Raw genomic sequence first — 20,786 nt, 5'->3', positions numbered from 1 at the left:
ATTCACAAAAGTAGAAGACTGGACAAAAAATACTTTCTTTAAACTCTTATCCCACATATATTTTGAGAAACAATTGCCTGATTCAACTCCTATCTCCAAGGCAACCACTACATCCTCTAAAGGCAAAATCAAGATCATTAACTGCACATTAGGTTTGTTCGGCGGAAAAGAACAAGAGGCAGTAGAGGATGTCTTTACTAGTCGATTGTCACCTTTTGGGACAATGTCATTCAAGTACTGTATGTCATGGATGTAAGTTCCTATTTGTCTAAGAAATTTCATGTGCAAACAATGAATACCATACTCATTTCATTTACCACCAGTACCACCATCACCACTAGAAGTTCCAAACTGTTCATGTTACCATTTAGTGTAATAAAAGATTAAAACCTTTAGCAATGCAAACTGTACTTTAGCAAATTAGAGAACAGATTGTAAACTCATGTAAAAAAAATCACTGAAGGTGTCTTGTTAGAATTAAGTTACGAATTGGTTGAAACTGCTTTTGAACTAAGTCCTCACCTGTTAGATGTGCATAAAATACTAGAATAAAACAGATCCATTATTTTAAAGGCTAGAGAGTGCATAACCCGAAGAAGGCTCCTACACAATTTACCTTTTAAAAAAGATTTGTTAGTCACTGTATTTACTTTCATGAAAATTCAACAGACTGGTGTTCATAAAATGTGATCCTTCAAATTAATAATTGTCTCCTTTATGCAGAATTTCACAGAGAGAATTAAAAGATTACAAAGGCACATCAGTCAACATGGCTAAAAGTGACTGGAGGCGGTTGTAGGTTTAGAATTATAACTATTAAATGTATAAAAAATAGCTAATTAATCAAAAGTTATCATATTAAATGGATAAGTTCCCCACCCTCTTGGGCAGAAAGAGAACCCAATTACCAAGTATCAAAGTCTGCTTAAACAAAACAATCTACTTCAAAAGGAAACATATTTTGTTAAAATTGTGCAATGTAACAGTATGTAAAAATAAGTGCAGATTAAGAATATACATAATAGAGCATTCCCATCTCTAAAACAAAGATTCATTTCTACTTAAAGTACAGTACATATTATAAGTAATTCTGCTGTGTGTGAGCTACTGAATGACTAAGTTAAAAGACAACCATGTATAATATACATTGCTTTCAAACCACAATTTAATGATTTAGATGTATTCAGGTTTATACATCTCATAAGATACCTCATAAATATACCATAGGTTTCTGTACTTTCATTAGTCTAAACTATGCTAACACCACCTTGCCTACAGACTACAAATGAATGAATAACCATGGACTGTATCTGTAACCATGTACTGAATCTAGACAAATGTGATCAGCTGAGTGTTGACAAACTTTTGGATATAAAAAGCTTTCAATGTACATTCATACAGAATTAAAACAAGATTCATATAGGCAATAAGAAATTCCTCTTTTGTAGTGATTTTAATGGACAGAAAAGTTTTTGTTTTGCACGAACTAAAGACAATACTCTGCTCTGCTGTAAGCTGCTTGGAATTTCAGTCTTGCTGTTAATAGAGTCTAAGTGCCATTCGCTTGGCCTTCTGTTGTAAAAAAAAGCTTTGAGTTCTATTCCTGCTTAAATCCTTCATTAATTTTATCTAAAATGGGAAACCATTCTGATGTGGGAAAAAAGCTGTAAGCTGCTTTATCCAATTTGTTCTAATATTTAAAATAAACCTATCGGCATTATCATTTTTGCCAACCTATTTTCTCGTTCTTGGCAAGAAAGTTTTAAATGTTGTTAAAATCCTGCTATAGGATGTACCTCTTGGCTGCTGGTGCTTAAAATTGCAATGCATTTGCTATATACGTCTTTGAAATAGTTTAGATTTATAGGATCAGAAGCCAACCATATAATTTGAGAAAAAACAGTTATAATTACATGCATTTGTAAAACACTTTTTAACTTTATCCTAAAGCGCTTCACATATAGAAAAGGCTCACTTCATTCAACACCAACGCACCTGGAGTGATGAGGAATTACTTCACCAATTGAATTAAAGTAAAAATGAAGGGAGGCCATATTGTCCAAACTCAGAGTTTAGCCAGGATACCAGATTTAATGATAAAGAAATCAGGCCTCAGTTCATCATCGCAGCCAAAGGATAACAACCCTTACAGCACAGTGTACCCAGTCATTTTAATGAGACATTAGTTTGGAAATCCTGGTCTTGAGAGATAAGTACCCCCTACTGGTCCACCAAGACCACATACAATAGCATTATGATTTCCCGTTCCAGAACTGACTTGACATAATCAAGCCAGTTTTGGAGAAGTAAAAAAAAAACAGGTTACAAAGTGTTACTGCTACAAAGAATTGAAGAGGGCTACAAAGTATCTTACTATAGCTTAAACTGACAAAAGCCAACTGGCCAAAAGTTAACATATAATCTCTATGAATACTTCTTTAGCAGTCCTCTCCAGTTCTCAAACTCTCAAACTCAATTCTTTTGCTGTCCAGTTATCAGTCTGCTTCCATTAACAACACTGGATACACACCTTGTTTTGGAAGTGAATTACTGGTGTGTTAGCAATTATTATAGCGCATATTAAAATTAAATGACAAATCTTTTTTTAGTCATTACAATCATCTCATACACATGAAAAAAAATAACTAAAAAAAGTAATACAAAATATTTACAGGAATGTTACAGATTGTGTATGTAATGTGAAAACATTCTTCCAGCTGCCTCAAAATCAAAATTTAATGACTCCTCAAGTATATTTCAATTCTATATATCAGTTTTTACTAATTTTATGTAACAAGCTAACATACAATGGTTGTTAAAATAAGTCGGGAACACAACAGAAACTGCCAATGAATTCACTTATCAGTGACATCTGTGGGATGCAAAGCTTTAGGTAAAATTAGAAACAAGATAAGTGTGTTGCGAAAATTCCAGTGCTTTCTTTATTATTGGTGTTAATTGCATATTTATTTGAACATTATCACACCCTGAAGTCCCACTAACTCTGCAAACTGCACTTCAGTGGTAGTTTTTCTAAGTCTTTAATGTAATAATAAAACAGGCAAATTAATTAAAGAGTCTCACTACAGTTTTAGAAACAAAACAATCTGTTTACCAATCCATGTTAGCTGTCTGCCTCATTAAGCTTAAGGAGCCAAATGTGCTGTGAAAATCACACATGGAAATGTATACATTGTTTTTTTAAAAATTTTTTTGGAAATAGTTCATAGTTATTTAAAAATAGCTTTTATATAGTATAATATTTTATGTTTTTATTCACCATAAATGTATTATTGAGCTGAGATTTTAAATTTTCTATTCTTAATTACCAAAGAAACATTCTGCTTTATCCTGGGCTGACACTACTTCAACAACATTTGGGTTTGCACATCTGAGATTGTGAATACAGTGTAAATATTCCTGCAACTTCGCTTCCATTTAATTGTGAAGAAAAATACATTTGACATGAAAGTCCTCAAATATTGCTGTATTATTAGGTATTACTGTATATTTAAGTCAATAGAAAACACTTTGCCTGTTGAAAAATACTTACAGTAGATGTACAAAATACACTGCTATAGTAACTTAAAAAAAAATCAATATTTAAGTACTTTTAATTTGTAACTTCAAAGATCTATTTTTCTTTTTGGTTGCTTAATCATTACAGATATTAATAGAAAGTACTTTGGAAAACCACAAAAATAAGCATCTGTGTACTTAATGATTTATTTATTTTACAAGGCATACAAGTACCTACTCAACCAGTTTTACATTTCCATGTATAACAGTTCCACCCTTTCCCTATCCCTATATTTTTTTAACTTAAGAGGAGTGATTACCTCAATAGCTCAGCTGTGTTATTGAGACATTTCAGCATGAAATTTGTTTTTCCTCACTGAACTTTAAGCAGAATTTCAAGTGCCAAGTCTCAAAAGCCAAGAGGGGCTATTAAGAGATAATTACTAATTATGCTAATTTGCAAAGTTGTGCTATTTCTTTCCTTGGTCATTTTATCTGCAGTTCTCCAGAGAGAACAGTCACCATTCAATGTTAATAACCTTTTTTCCCCTGCTAAATGTTCGGTGGAGGACGGAGTGTCCTAAACCAGGGAATATTTTACAGTTAATCAGGATGTGACTGTGAATTAGACAGTGCCTTTCACAAACTGCAGTGCTTGCTGATGGTAATGACCTTCATTAACCTTAGACATACAGTACAGTACCAGGTATTTGTTGTATACTAAGTAGCTATCCAGAAACACCTTTCCAATTTTTTTGTCTCTTTCTCAGTTGTTCCACGTGATCAAATGCGATATATGAAATCAACACTACTTTTAAGAACATGTGTTAGAACAACACTTTTAAATAAAACATCACAATAAATCATCAGGCTCTGTTCTTATGATTTCTTTATGTGTCTTCATAAGGCATTAGTCTCTTCAAAACTATTATATTATTCATACATTAATATTTTAAAATCTCTTGCCCAAAAAATATATCTCAATGTTAATATAAGGCTTTAAATCCATCAAGAATATCACTGGAGTTCATTTTATTAAAATACAATTTATTTTATTAAATGGATGTAATAAAACTTAAATCCCCACCAAATTTCTAAAAAATATTTTGTGTAGCCCTCAAAAATGCTAAATGAACAGGCTAGAAAGAAAAGAAGAAAAAAAGCAAATTTAAGCCCTTTTTCCTGTGCAGTATCACTCTGATTTCAATTATGTTGAGTTTTTAAAGTGTGAGAAAGTCAGATGTACAGTGCTTGGAAAGACAGGGAGTGCACTGTTTTGAGACTTTTTACAATAAGTATCATAGACCATACTTTTGAGAGGTTTGGGGTTAGTTCCATTCCAATTTATTCCTGTGACCTATATGGTAAAAGCTTTGAACGTTTATTTAAAATGTTTATTTATTCATGACTATATAAACAGAATAAGCCTGGTATATTAAGACTGCATGCTTCACTTCAGCAAAAGGGCAGCATGCTTCACTCCAGTAAAAAGGGCAGGTAAACATTTTAAAATGAAGTAGAATGTTAATTACTGACAGTGTCACAGTGTGATCTCCACCACATAGCGACACATTCAGTCTGAAATTTCAGCGTTAAATTACTTTCAGACAGAAAAAAACAGTTAACCCTTAAAGCTCTAATTTTATGACTTTGCAATTATTGTGAAAAAAAGAAGAGGTGTGATGAAAAACAGCTTTTTATGACAGTACCACCCAGCCTTAACCTCAACCTGAAGCTGTGAGTCTTGCTTCTTTTCTCTAGGTAACTTTCAGAAAATCAAATATTTTATTATTACACTAAGGGAGTACCTCTAGTTCTCACCAATGTTACTTATGCAGCAGTAGCACACTGTAATATTTTGTTTCTAGTAGGCACATCAGATTTACTAATAGTTTTTTGATCAGACTGTTGTGTAACTGACTGAAAATATGTTGACCTGGATCTTTGGATCTGACAGTGTTGGGAAGCTCGTCACTATGGGAGTGCGTAAACAGTAATTGCTACATAAATTATGTGACACTTCGAGACAGCTTCTGACTTCCTGCCAGCTCTTTGATGTGCCGTTGTGTTAACATTAAAAGGAGAAATAACGCACACCAAAAAGAGTAGTTCTGTTAATGGTATGTGCTTTTTTCTTCTCTGCCTTTCATAGTCTTTTAGGTACACTTTTTTTCCCCCACCATAAAAATATGGATGAATATGATGGAATATCTTTAACAGCAGTCTGACATAAATAACCTTATATTAGATAATTGTGCAATTATTATTTTATAGAAATGAACAGTGCCTGGAGAGAATTGGTTAAATACCACCAAAACCCATTAAGATATATCTATCTAATATAATGTATATTTTTACATCACATACTGTAGTACTTAAAATAGTGAAATAAATACTTATTTAATGTCCCAAAGTAAGATAAGGCTGTTGTTTATGTACATCAAATTATTTTTTGTGCAAACGCACACACACATTTCTGCAAGTCACAACAAAATACCAAACATCACAAGTGGAAGCATGTCTTCTTTTTCACAGCTAGGTAAATAATTTGTCCTTTGCTGAAGTGACTACCAAAGCCCTGAGATTATTTATAGTGTCCAAAGGGACTGTAAAGTAAATCACTGTGGTGTGATTAATTAAAAAGCCAAGAAACAAAATACACACTACAATTTAGAAATGGATTACTATAACAAAATATAGAGCAATGACATAGTAAACAAAAACATTTTAAGCATTTTTTATTAAACCTCATTACATTATAAACAAAGCAATTATAAATTATGAGAATTAAAAAAATGTTTACTAACCTGTACATAGAGTACACATTTAAATATAACACACATAAGCATATTGACATGTGTGTATGACACACAAATTAATGAATTAACAATCTTAAATTTAAACAAAGATATTTTAAATGGAAGTACAAGAATATTAGTGTTTTAGAATTAATTAAAAATGTGAAATGAAAGTACAGCTACTTCTAATTTGTTTAAAAAAAAACATTTTTATACACAAAGCCAAGCCAATCCAATTTCATTTTAGGTATTAAAAAGGCTGATCTGTTTTTTCTAATCTAATCCTCATTGTTTTCCACATACACTGAACTGCTATTCTCAGTATGTTATCCAAAAAAGCACAATACCCCATAAAATCTAATGAAATCAACAGAAAAATCTGCTTACATCCTTTGAATATTTTTAATACAAGACCCATCATAGAATAATCTGCAGCATTTGCTAAGGATTAGTCTGTCAAATCCCATGTCTCTGTAATCCTAAAACACTGACCTTTAGCCAAGAGGACTATAAAAATAATTGTCTAGGCTTTCAAGATGATGAATATGCATTCAAATAACATAAAAAGAATTACTGATTTTGTTTTCATTATTTTGGAAATTGTTAAAACAATTTGTTGATGGAAATTCTTTAAATTAAATTTTGCGTACTATAACTAATGCCACAGAAGAAAAAACCATAGCACATTTCTAATGAACAATAAATAGATTTTTTAACAGAGAAGACATGCAAAAAAATATACTTCCACACATACAATACAGTATCAACTGATAACGGAAAGTAGACACTACAGAGAATTCAAAATTGCAAATTGCATTGTACCATAAGTACATTGGTTGATAAATTTTGCTGTATTTCATTGCTGTAGTTGGCACTATACTGCAACACAAATTGCACTGAACATTACTTGTACCGTACATGTTTGAGAAATATAATTCAGAAAAGAAGTTATTTAATACTAATTCATGAATGAGAAACCATGTAATGGATGTCTGCCATGGGAATTACAATTAAAAAGATAAAATGTTAAATGCTTTGTATTTGTAGTTGGATTATCCCACCCAAGGAAAAACATCATCTCCTTGTACAGCAATTCAAACAAGGTACTGTATATGCAGGTTATTACAGCAGACTTGAAAACCTTAGTAGTATCCTGCCAAACAATTATGAGATTTTAATAATTAGTTTTAAATGTGATGAAATTCACGTATGCATAAAACCTTTTCACCATGTCATAACTTATTTAAATGCCTTTCAGAATGAAAAACGGAACTTTTCCTGAATGGCTTAAGCGCATGTTGTATAAAATTCATTTCCTTTGTTTCTTTCAGCTTCACAATGAAATCAGTAGGTAAAAGTTGAGATACCAATCAGTTTTATAAAGAACTTCCTTTCGTTACCATTTTCTCTTGACATCAATTGGAATCAAACTGAATCAGCAATATTGATAAAGAGAATATTTAAATATGCAATTTGACAGCTTGAAGCACATCTCTCGCAAGTGTACGGTCGTTTCTGATTTTCATATGCAATGCCTAATGTTGTGTAACCAATTTTATTATTTCCATTATGTAAATATATTTTCTTCCACGCTATATTTTATTTATTGTCCTTCTTTTCTAAATTACTTGGTTATTAATATTGCTGCACTGTGAGCTGAAGTAAAAAAAATGCCTCACTGGTCCATTCAATACATTTTGAAGCTTGTACATAATTTTGAAGAAAGCTATACTTGAAACAGAATTCATTAGAAAAGTTTAACTAGGTTAATGGATTCTTTCTTATTTATTTTGGATGAAGCTGAAAGCTTTTAGGCTCTAACAAAAACAAATGATAAACTTTCACAATATAGTAAGACCTTTAATTTAAAATAGAGAAGAAGTCAATGCTACATTTTGTTTCGGAAAAGTTGCAAATGGGCTTTTCCATAGTCATCGTCCTATGAAGAACAAATCACCGGAAGTAGAGCAATGAGTCAATAGTCATATATTTTTGATTCTGTGAATAAATATAATGACAGAGACAAAGTCCTGTTATTTTAATCAGAAATACATAAATAATTGCCATGTCTGGCACATTAACACTTACTCAGCATGTAACATACAGTCTAAAACAAGTTATACCTATTAAATGACTGTGGAAAGGAATAGCTCATTAGTATATTACATTTTTTCACATATTTTACACACAATCGGTTCATTAGGAAAAAAACAATACATCAATAGGCTCATTTCTATGCTTATTATAGCTATTCAATTTAATTCCTTTCTCTTTGCCCCGTGGCCAGTAGACAGTCACATCTGCTATTAACTACTCTGTAACATTTCCGAAATAAGCTCATGAATCTAATTCTAATATTTCTTTATTCAGAATTCTGGCCCAGCTATCACAGCTAATGGCCTTGATGCAATTTAAAATGGCAGTTATTACACGGATCACAAGAAATCAGAATCTACCATGAAGAACAAAAAAAAAAAAGGAAAAGGAAGACGTAAGCACAGAGGAAGGAGAAGAGGATGAGGAAGATAAGGAAGCTGCCTGCTATTTAAAAAAGGTATGATCAATTTAATTTTATCAGCATCCAGTCTTCTTCCTGTAGCTGTCAGAGAGTACGATAAGCTGAACAGGTCTTAACGTACGACACAAACTTGTCATGGAGAAGGAGCTGTGTCCCTGAACCCAGCCGAGATGAAACACGCTCATTTATTATTTTGGCACTGCAGGAAGATGAAGAGGCAGAATGGCTCCCTACCTTCAGCTCCTGTGCAATTTTTCTATTCCATTAATTTTTCATGAAATTTCATTTCTCAATAATCCTTCTCCACTCACCCACCTGGGGTACATTTCTTTTGTTCCGCTTTACTCTTCGGCTGCTCCCCATTGCACCTTAGCCTGTGCCCTCCGTTCGCTCAAGTAAAGACCTGGACTAACAGTGGCAAAATGGCTCTTCGTCTTAAACATGGCTACAAGCTTCCATCCCAATTCTCTCTGTTCATGAATGCACCCCATTATATCTCTCTGCAACCTTTACTGAAGAAAACAGAACATGATAAACGAACATTAAATCAATATGGAAAAAATGTTCAAGACGTGCATAGACACACTGAAATTTGTGTTCCAGATTTAGGATTTTGTCAAAGAACTAAAGTGTAAAAGACACAAAAGAATAGTAATTTTGACTGACAGTGACTTCTAACTGGCAAGCACCTCCACAGGTATGTATAGCAACCTTCTTGATTTGAAATAAATATTGAGGAGTGATGAAAGTCTTTTGAAAGTTTAATTATTACTTTTGGTTTGCAAGTTTTACGTTATCTTCTACACCAGCCTCCCTGTTCTGCTGTCTTTCAAATGTATAACATTAATTTTATTTTTCCTCAAAATACAGAAAAAGTATATAAAGCACAACAGAAGGTTACTCCTTTTGGAAGTTCTGAGGAGTATATTTGCTGCACAATTTTACAAAATTTGATATTCTCTTAACTCATTTTCTGTAGTATGAATATTCTGGAAATGTATTCTGTATTTATTTGAATGCATATACAAAGTCTTGACCAGGGGTAGACCAGTTGTGTGGATTCAGTCCTCAGTTTTTCAACAGACTCCGGCTATCCACGACCCTTACTGGGGTATGCGGAATTCTGATAATGGATGGAATTGAGCTTCTCAAGACACAAGCTATTTTTTCCACCTCTTGCGTATAACAAAGTACTGTAGATGAACTGTTTCTTTTTTGTGTGTATTGTGTGAGTATTAACTGCAAAACACAAATGAAAGCCAGTAAGAGGTCAAACATATATATATAATGGTCCTTAAGTTCTGAATGAAAAAGACATTTTTGAATAAGTGGAAGAGTGCAGGGAATACATTCTTATTAATACAACCCCCACATAAACTCAAGAAATGCATTCTAGCCATTTATCTGTAGATGGGTTATTACTATTGCCACATTAAATCCCTTCAAAAGTTTTCAATCTGAATATGAAAATAAAATCAACTCCACAGAATTAACATTGAGATTTCAATATTCTAGAAACTTCTAAACACAAAATACATTTTCAATCTGTTCCATGATGTAAAATAAAAATATACATATGAATCTTTTAAATGGTTTATGTTTTAGGGTTAAAATACAAATTGCTCAGTACTACACAGAAATCCATTTTGTGTGACAAAATGAAAAGCCTGTCTCCAACTTTGGCTCATTCCTCACAATATGTATTTTTGCATTTAATGACGTACATAAATTAAATGCTAATATGTCAAATGTTGTACCCTTCCAGTAAGATTAACTGGATTTATATTGACACAGGATTAATTTCATTCTTTCAAAGTAAAAACAATGTAACCTCTTACCCTCATGTACACAGACATATTGTAGTCATAAATGTTATTTCATGCCGTATTTTCTGAATTCAAAAAGCTTTTTTAAAAAAAGGGATTTACAGCTAATCCCACCTTTTCATTAACTTGGAACCTAAAGAACATTAAGAGGTTCCTGTTTTGATTAAAGCTCTAACCTATAAACTATTATTAAAACAGGCAGTCATTAGATGTCCTTGCACAACTACACTGTTCCCAAGAGAAGCCAAAGGACGTACTGTAGAAGAACAATTAGCCCTTTTACAATCTTGCTCTGATATCTTGGCAATATTAGTTATGCTAATAGATTTCACCTAAAAACGACAACATGAAACAAAAGGCGAAAAGCCCACATTCCTTTGAAAGTGCTAGGCAGTTGGAAGCTGATGATAAATGTACTAGTTTGGACAGTCTCAGACTGGCAAATGTTCAAATGTAACTGGCTCCAAAACAAATTCGACTTAATTTCGTTTTCCAAACACGGCCTTTGAAGTAAGAAAGGGGTATTTTTTTAAATAATTTTTAACATCAACAGGACGAAACGAACCTTGCTCGGATAGATGAGACAGTGAAATATGATGTAAGTTGATATACTGTAAACACCGAATGTTCCTAATATTTTTAGCAACTTAACCCTAACTTAAACCTAAGTGTAAGAAATTCATTTACTGCAGTTTTTGACAATTCTCGTTTATTAATAGATTTTGTAGCTTACTTTACAAAGTATATTTATGTGAGAAGCATATTACAACAACTTTCACACAAGTAGTCTTAACGAGTATCTTAACAGTCCATTTTTAATCCAAACGTTCTTTTACCGATTAAACATGACAAAATGCAATTCACAAACCCACTGAATAAAAAAAAACTAAAGTCATTTATGCAAGGACATAACTAATACATCGGCAAGCGAAAGTGAGCTCAGGCGGCATTTACAAACCTTCATAAAGGATGTTACGCAGTGGCAGGTGAATGTCATTTGCCTGTCGCTGAATCTCACTCAGCAAGTCACGCTTGACCTCAGTTAGCGATAAGGATACCGAAAAAGACGCGCTATTTATATAAAAGTTTACCTTTTCTCTTCGACCTCCTCCTCCTCCTTCTTTTGAACTTGCATTTGAGTTGGCTGTTAGGAGTTCCCGAAGCGCGGGTGCTGTTTCCAAGAACTGATGCCATCGATGTAGCTCTGGGACAACGTTAAATATAACCTTTGTTTTCGTTTATGATGTGTCCTAGGTTGCCGTGCTCACTTTCTAACCTAACACCGTTGACGCGGCAGCTTATTTTCTCTCTTTATTCCTTCAGGAACTCTTTATTGGTTACCCTTGCTGTTGAAGCACTGTCTGCACAATAATTTATTAAACTCATGCGAGCCTCTAGGAGAGGCTGTATCAGCATCACAGTGAGATAGCTTTCAGTAGAGCCGCCTTTTTCACGCAGGGCTGTAAATGCTCTGCTTCTAGTTTCTGCACCTCTGCTATTTTTTTTTTTTTGGCACCAGCCACTTTGAATCCAATCATGCAGGAAGCCTATCTATTTGCTGCCGCAAATTCTAATTAGACCCAATCATGACTGTCTCCAGGCTCTGACATCACCACATCTACCACCAACCCCAAACCCCCCTCCCCTGTAGCTTGCAAACTCAGCTCCCATTTGGGCTGAGTGATGTCTAGGTCCTCACACAAAAGAAGGCAGAAGTACATTATTGGTATTGAAACCATATAAATGTTTTTATATTTAACATATAAATCAAGATTTTTTAAATATGCAATACACATATACAGTGATTAGATATGACAAACCCATGTTTTCTGAAAGTAATTGAACTTCACTCTTTATGTCAGGATGTCACTGAATTGGGAACTTTAAGCAGACTTGCATATATCTGTACTACTCTTGTTTCTATATAAAGGCAGTGAACTACAGCTGGTGTGTCCTACTATGCAATAGTCTTTGTGAAACAAATACTAGGAGTCTGTATTGGTCTTTTAAATGGCAGTTCCAGACCTGGGATATGTTATAGCAGTCCTATTAAGAAAATTAAACGGTCAATTATATAACAAATTGTTCGTTTGGGCCGTAAGATAAGATCCTCCTGTATGCATACTAGAGTTTACCACCACTGAACAAGAGAAATCTGATGCCGCACCTGATAAAGTCATTTTAGTGTATTTGTTCATTGATTTCAGTTGTTGCTAAACAGATTCCCTTTCCTTGACATTACGTAGCTTTTTAATACCCACGGGATGTCAAAACAGAATGGCCTGTGCACCTGTACAAAGTACAGTTTTGAACAGCACGTTAATAAAGATAATGTATCCTATTACATGTATTAGTACTATATTATTTGCGTGAAAGAACCTAGATGTAATCAGACGTTTTCTGTAAAGGATACATCTTTTCAAAGATGATAGAAATATAGATTAATACCCAAATGTACAGTGTAATTGGCATTTATACATGTTTAACAATGGCCTGGACAAAATCAGAACTTCCACTATAATGCCAATCGCAATTTCTAAAATGATACTGTACAGTACCAGCTTTGCATCGATAAATACGAAACTAACATTAAAAAAGAAAACCGCGCTGAAATTTTACGCTTGGCAGACAGGTAAAAGTTTTTTTTTAATTTGCGGGGTTCTCGTATACAGTATAAAGTATAATTTTAGAATAGATTTGCTTAAAATTGAGTTCCAAGCTTGCATTCAGAGGTTTGGGCAAAGGAGGTCAAAACAAACGTAACATGTTTCTGACCTTCAAAGACAAAAGATTTTGACAATTCAGAAGGAGCATTGCCTTGAGAAATGTGACATTTTGACATTTTATATGAAACGGAAGTGTAGACTATTTCGACAAGCATTAACATTTTTTCTTTGTTTTTCTGGCGATGCTGAAATTCCTGGCCCCTACGGATAAGATTTAGTCATGCTGTATTGTACAGTAGATGTCCATTGGTGCCGTATAAATTCAGAATGGAAGACAAACATTGAAATAAAATGAAGGAATACGGCGGCAGAAGGTTTAGAACTTTAAAGCAATTAAACTGATTTTCATGCTCTTCTCCCTTTTGCTCAGTACGACCAGTATGGCATTGCAAGAGTTTTAGTTACATACGAGAAAGAACTCGCGTACTGGAAGATGTGCTTTTACAGAACAGTACTGGGGCTCGTCAACCAGCTATTTTTAAAGTTAAAAAGTCAGATTACGAAAGTAATAAAGATAGTTCTAAGGTAAAAATAAATCAATTAAATGGATGCTAGACGATAAAAATACATTAAATATCGCTCATAGTTAAATTATAAATTTGCATTTATATTATGAATATTAATTTTATCTGTTGAGTAATGTTTTATTAAATAACACGGGCCTGAGAGTATCCAGATGTTCTTGTCGATTGGCTGGACATTGTACTGTATAGAAAAACGGGCCTATATTTAACGAGGCACTTTCATGTAGGCTGCATATTTACCTCTTTCCCATAGTTGCAAAACATCGCAAGGAATTACTTTATGCTTCAAGCAACGTCCGACCTAATCATAAACAGAAAGCAAATAAAATGGCATTATGACATTCAAGAAACGCGACATGCTTTCTTCTGCTTTAAAAAAATAATAATGACATATTTGCTGATGTCGGAGGGTCAAGTCACTTTGAGTTCCTTTGTACTGGAGAAACATTTTCACGACGGCATTAGTTAGCAAACAGCAAATGTGTCAAAGGTGACATCACTTGCTCAGAGGACACTCAAAAATATCCATGTAAATTGCAGTTTAAGAGAAATCAATAGATGTGACAAGTTGCCAATTCTACTATCTCGGGACGTAATGAGGTGTGTGCGTGTAAATCGCTAACAGATAACAAATCTAAGTGAAATTACAGGCCAACGCGGCTGCACTGAAGAAGTGTTGTGGAAAATGAGCTGTAGCTCCCAGGTCACGGCTCCCTGCTACGAAAGTGTATGTGCACTTGTCCTTCCTAATTGTAAGTGGCAGTAGTGCCTTACTGAATAAGTTCAGGGAATATATTCAACCTCCCATCTGTTCTACACACTAACTTTCCCTGTAATGCCAAGATGAGGTAACTGATACTGTTTGTTGGATACTAACCCGATTTTCACTCTCTTGTAGTATTGTATATTTGACAGTTTTGAGGAAGCAAGCTAAACACAGACTATCTTCATATTCGCCTTTTAGTGCTTCGGTCGTGGACGATTTGCGTTGCACATCTGTTTTTATAATGGCTTTAAATGTTTGTTTTTCTGGGTTGGTGGGGGGAAATAGGATTATCCTCCAGCATTTTTATAAGAAAGATAAAACTAAACCACGTCCCCTTTTGTGGGGGACATACTGTAATGGCCTATTTAATAAACGAAGCTGTTTGTATCAACAGAAAGCAGCATCTGCTGGGCAGCAGTTTTTGCCAGCGTGGGGATTACTTTGACTTGCGCTCCCTCGGTTTGCTTTTTTAAGAAGAATCAGAATCCAGGGTTCTATTCATTTCACAAATATGCCGTTGTTGTAGGAATTCGTTGTCATGCCAGGATTCCTTACAGTACGGTACATTGTGCCCGCTGTCGTTCTCACAGCGGAGCTCCGCTGTCCGTGGTGCTGAATTTGTAATCTTGTTTTCTTCGGTTTTCTCTTTCGACCCAGATACCCTTCTCATGCACTACCATTAAATATTAAAAGTAATCTGAATGAAGACTAATTTTATTTTGTTTGTTTTGTCATATTATTGTTTTGCAACGAATTTAACAGCAAAAATCCACACTTTTTGTCCTAGGTGGTTTTCTCTCTAGTTGCTCTGCTTGTGCGAACATACTGTACATCCGATGGGATGGAATGTGTCACGCTAGTTTATTGAGCACAAATTGCATCACAGTACATCTTTAAACAGTTCACTCGCCAACTCGATGTGCTGTTGATACAAACTAAACACGCTGCGCAAGAAATCTTCGCTATATCCCATGAATGAAGACAATGTCTTAAGACGTTTGTTGTGCAATTCGTCAGTTTGGAGGAGAGAAATTGTAGTAAATTCAACGTATTTGTCTCTGTTTTACATCATAATTAGATATGCTGTTGTTATTTGTATAGAATGGAATGCGTGATTAGTAATAGCATATACAGCAGCTAATGGGCATCAATTTGACTACTTTTTAACAAATACAAATGGGCAATTAATGTAGAAAATATGTAATCTAGAATATGCTAAACCTGACCCAGAATGTTAAAATGTAATAATCAACCTTTTTTAATGAGCCCTTTAGATTCTTTAATCTACAGTACATACAGTACCTTCTGAGGTCAAATGTAATGTTACTTTTTTTAGTTAACTTAATAAATAATCAGTTAAGCAAAATAATTTTAGAGACAGATAATATTTAATATTTAATTCAGAGACCCTATAGACTACGTTTGGAGATCCCTAAGATGTGTGGTCTGAATTTTTAGGTACTCTTTGGGTTGACTCAGTAAAGGTCCTCATGTGATAAACTGTGTATATGGGTGTTATTCATCAATCACTGTAAAACAAAAAAAAGGGCATCTACATATATACATAGGTATATATAGGTTATGAATGTGAATGGACTCAGAGCAGACACAGTGCCACTTACCAGACAGCAGCAGCTTCTGCTATGTCGAAAGACTGGGTCTTTTACTGTGGGAGAACTCTACACTGTCTAAATTTCAAGAGGTTGACATCACTTCTGCAACATACTCACTGCACTGAGCCCTGTTGCACAAACACACTTTAGAAATAGGACAATGGGTTCATTAGTGACAGCTGAATATGCAAAATGCATGCTAATGTATTTAAATGCTGTGGAAAGATTAGTAGACAGCATTCACTCTACCTTATTAACCATAAGGTGTTCCTTACATTGCTTAATACATAGCATTATGGGAAAGAATGTGCTATGAGCTGAGATCTCTCTTATTAAAAAGTTGCTACTCAGCAGAAGTGTTGTTTTCATTAAGAAGATGCCTTGCTAGCAGAGAAAGGGGCCTTTAATTTGAAAAGGGTTAAATGAAAAGTAAAAACAAATGTTCAGAGTTTGACAGACAGTGACACTGAGTATATTATATTAATATATAAAAAAACAATTGCTTACAAATGCTTTAAATGATAAGGGTTAAAGACGGGAATTCTTGGGACACCAATTGCATTGGTAAAACAGTCAAAAAAGCTAAAGGCACTTTATATGAATATTTTGGGTGTGCTTTTATTAGCCCCTTTCTTACCTAAACAGCAACTAAAAAGAAACACAAAGTTCAAAATTAAAAAAAAAAATCTCCATGAAACATGTACAAATTAGTTGGGTAAACACCATGAACATAATACTGTATAAACATGTCTATACTTAATTTCATAAATATTTTCAAAGTGAGGTTCTGCCAGAACAGTGTAGAATGCCTAATTCAAATAACATATTTTCATATGTACAGTATTACAACTGTGTACTACACACTGTATTGAGTACAACTATCTGTGTACTACATCTCTGTAACATGCTTGTTTTTTCTCTGTTGCAATGAAAAGATGTTTGAAATGTTGCACTGGCTAGAGTGGTAGATGAACAGATAGAAATATGAGAAGAGTGTTGAGCACCTTTGCATAACCCCTACAACCACAGGTCTACCCAACAAAGGGAAACAAATTGAGTAAGTGAGGAGATGAATATCAATAGAATAACAACTATAGAAATAAAAGCAATTACTCCAGTCCATAGTAAATGTATCCATACCTATCACTTTTTATATTTCTACCTGTTCATTTATCACTCTCTTCAGTGCAGCATTATTATAGATCGCCATTGAAACATTAAAGCAATAAAAGCCTACGTACAGTATATACAACAGTGATGTGTACACACAAGCTTCATACAGTAGTTACACACGGCAACCTAAACATCTTCTCAGTAGCATTGTATTTTTCATGTCAGTTTTAATATGTGCATCAGATTTTGTCCCATTTGAGCCAAGTGTTTGTTTGCTTCCATTACAGCATGTTTATGATCCGTATCTGAAATTTGATGGTCAGTTTGTTTTTTAATTGTAATGTGAATTTCATAGGTAGGTAAGCTATCTGTATATCATCTTGTCTGGTTACTCAGAACAAAGTGCTTTGGCTTACCGGCCTCATACAGTGAAATTATGTTATAAAATATTTTCTATCCGCATTTATTAAACCTGTTTGGAACTCAAAGTTTAATTCTCACAGTCACCAAGCTTAATTTATTGCATCACACTTGATTTATTTATTTTTTTACTTTTTACACATATTTTTTTATGTATTTTTCTTTTCTGTGTGCTGAATGATGTTTTTGTACCACAGTTTAGAATAAAGTTTTCTTAGTTCAATGGACAATCTCATTTCCTACTGTGTCTTTCTCATAAGGACCACAAGGGGAGCTGTAGCATACTAGGCTGGCTGCTTCCTTCTCTTCATTAGTTGGGACATTTTAAAAGTCCTTAAATATTTCCCATAATAACATATTTTCATAAAATATAACTGAAATTTAAAATATATTTTTTAAAACACCTAGAAAACATTTTAAGTCTTATTCCCGACTGAAAATGGTAGTTGCATTAATTGTATTAGGTACCTGTTGTTGTTACACCAATTTATAACTATTAGTCTCATCAATTACTTTTCCCACATAACAATACATACCATACATGTCCACTTTTTAAACACAATTTACATTTCTGTGCCAAGTTTTTAAACCCAAGGGATAAAAGTGTAACCTGAAATTAAAGTAAAGCTCTGAACATAAAGAAAATTTTATCCAAGGATGTGTTGTGCTAGATGGAGCCCTTGTATTAATTCTAAATGACTTTCTCTATTTATCTGACTTCTGTAGGTCGTAAAGGATGTTAACTTACTTCTACTTTTTTTTCAGAAGATATTTTTTCTACATTTTAATTTATGCTGAAATCATTGAAAGGATCAAAGATGTCTGAGAAGACTTTATTAGTAATTGATTTGTAAAAAGATACAGCCGTTTCCATTCCATCTTGTTCAGGGGAATGCTATTACAGTCTGTAGGAAGCCTAAGTGACCACAGAGCATATAGAAAATCAGAACATAATTTAGGAATAAAATGGTATTTTGCACATTCCTGTTCTATTTATAACTACATACTACTGCAAATCTGCCTCTTCTACAAAATTGGAAGTATGACTAGGGAGATAGCACCTTAAAACATATGGCAGACATACAGTATTGTGCAATATTCTCTTTATTATAATTAGTCTCACTGCTGCCTGACCTAGTTTCTCCATGAATTAAAGCACCCAGGAATGTGGTGAGTCCATCACTGGTGCCTGGTGTACAGTAGGTTCTATTTGTCTAAAATGACTCAGAAATTCTTAAAGTCATAAAACAGAATGTTACACCTTCCAAGAGTCAGACCCAGCCACATGCCTGATGAACATTAAGGTGTCACCTAAGGACTGCTGTTGCTTTGATTAATTTGTCTCTCTGTAGTAGTCTGACCGTGGCTATCCTCAAACAGTTGGGTGTTGCTGTACATGGCAGGGTGCCACTCATGCTTGTCATGTGCAATGTCCTCCGATGAGTGCACATTCATGTTTAACTGCTGGAAGTATTTCTTCATTTCACTGAAAGACCACCAAACAAAATTAAAGTTTGGAACGAAAGCATGCCATCCAGCACAGCCATGGTTGGATGATGATGACCTCAGTTCACTTAGTGATGACACAGTCTTGATTCAACCTAAGCACCTTGCCAGATAATTATTATCTTTTCTAGGACCAATGTGATTCTCTCTGATTTCAATACAAGCCTTCTGGCATCTTTTCTGGCAGGGTTTTATCTAGAGTTGAGAACACCCTGTCTAACTAATGCCCACCCTATTCTGGCAATGTTCTACCAATTATGCACTGTCACTTGAGAAATCTCAGTCTCATTAAGCTAGAGACAAGGAACAACAGCCTAAATGGCTGGATCTCACTAAACAGTATGATATCATGCAATGAGAATCATGTGAAAAGGCAGTGAGATGCCAGTGACAGTAGAAAACTGAAATGCTCTCTGACAGTATGAATGGCATAGAAGCCTTAAATTCATTTTGGTTTACAGTTCAGTTGTGTTGTACTATAGTTGTACTATTTTGGACTATTTTTTTTTTTTATTCAGGCATTTCAAAATCAATTCCACAAATTCCTTTTCACTAATAAAGTGAGAATTTACACTTTGAGAAACATTATTGAAACTTTTCAGAAAAATACTGTACATTACTAATACCACTTTTATTCTGTTGAACAGGGTTGGTAACAATTTAAATTCAACTTCTTGTCACATAACAATTGTGGGCTCTCACTACCACACTTTTTTTTAATCAAAACTGCAGTAACATGTTATCCTGATAAAAGAGAGTTTTCTTAGGGAAAAATAATGCTGTGTATGACCCACACTTAGCTTTATTTCTCAGCCTGTACACTGTAAATAAAACACACACGGAAACATAATCTTTGTCTAGAAGGAGTGTACAGTAAATACTTTTTCTTAACAATTGTCTGTTGCAATATAACCACAATTTTTGACGCATTTACCTTTTCCAGTGTTACAAATCGAAAACAAAATCCTTGTTTTCTAATAGATACAATATGTAAGTACTGTATATATTTTATATTGTTATTATCAGTTTTACAGTGCTTCTAGTGGACATTTTATTCTGCAGTACCAGGGAAGAAATGTGTTCACATAGGTCACCAGCAGGATTTTGTCCTCTTATTTTTGTGAAGATATCGACTTTTAAGCTTTCAGGGAGGGATTAGGCTGATGTCTCCTTATCTACTGCTCAACCCCATCACATGGGAATTCAGCAGCGGTTCAGATCTGCCTTCATCTCTCCACAGCAGACATTTCACTCCACCTCCCCTAATCCTGACTGGGCTTTTTACCTTACACATCCAAGTGGTTATCTACAGTCCTTTCTCACTATATTCACTGAAGCTCCAAGGCTTATTGTTCCACACCCATTATAGATCCATATGAAAGAAAACTGATCAAAGTTGAAGGTTTCACCAGCAGAAAATTTCTAACACCTCAAGGTGGCCAAGGAAAGTATTTTTT

At 34.2% G+C, this 20,786-nt stretch overlaps 1 protein-coding gene across 1 annotated transcript in view; it reads right to left on the bottom strand.

Moving 5' to 3' along the window:
• The window catches only part of adarb2 (adenosine deaminase RNA specific B2 (inactive)), a 214,881-nt gene extending 202,764 nt beyond the window's left edge, over nt 1–12,117 (bottom strand). Inside the window, exon 1 of the mRNA XM_088918913.1 lies at nt 11,753–12,117. Within this exon, the coding sequence (XP_088775039.1) occupies nt 11,753–11,855 (103 nt within the window). The 5' untranslated portion in view covers nt 11,856–12,117. The remainder of the gene's footprint in view (nt 1–11,752) is intronic.
• Nucleotides 12,118–20,786: the final 8,669 nt, after the last annotated feature.

This window comes from Atractosteus spatula, chromosome 6, assembly GCF_055471065.1.
Source record: "Atractosteus spatula isolate fAtrSpa1 chromosome 6, fAtrSpa1.hap1, whole genome shotgun sequence".
Lineage (NCBI taxonomy): Eukaryota > Metazoa > Chordata > Actinopteri > Semionotiformes > Lepisosteidae > Atractosteus > Atractosteus spatula.
Note: the sequence above shows the minus strand (reverse complement) of the source record. Positions and strands in the feature narration are given on the sequence as shown.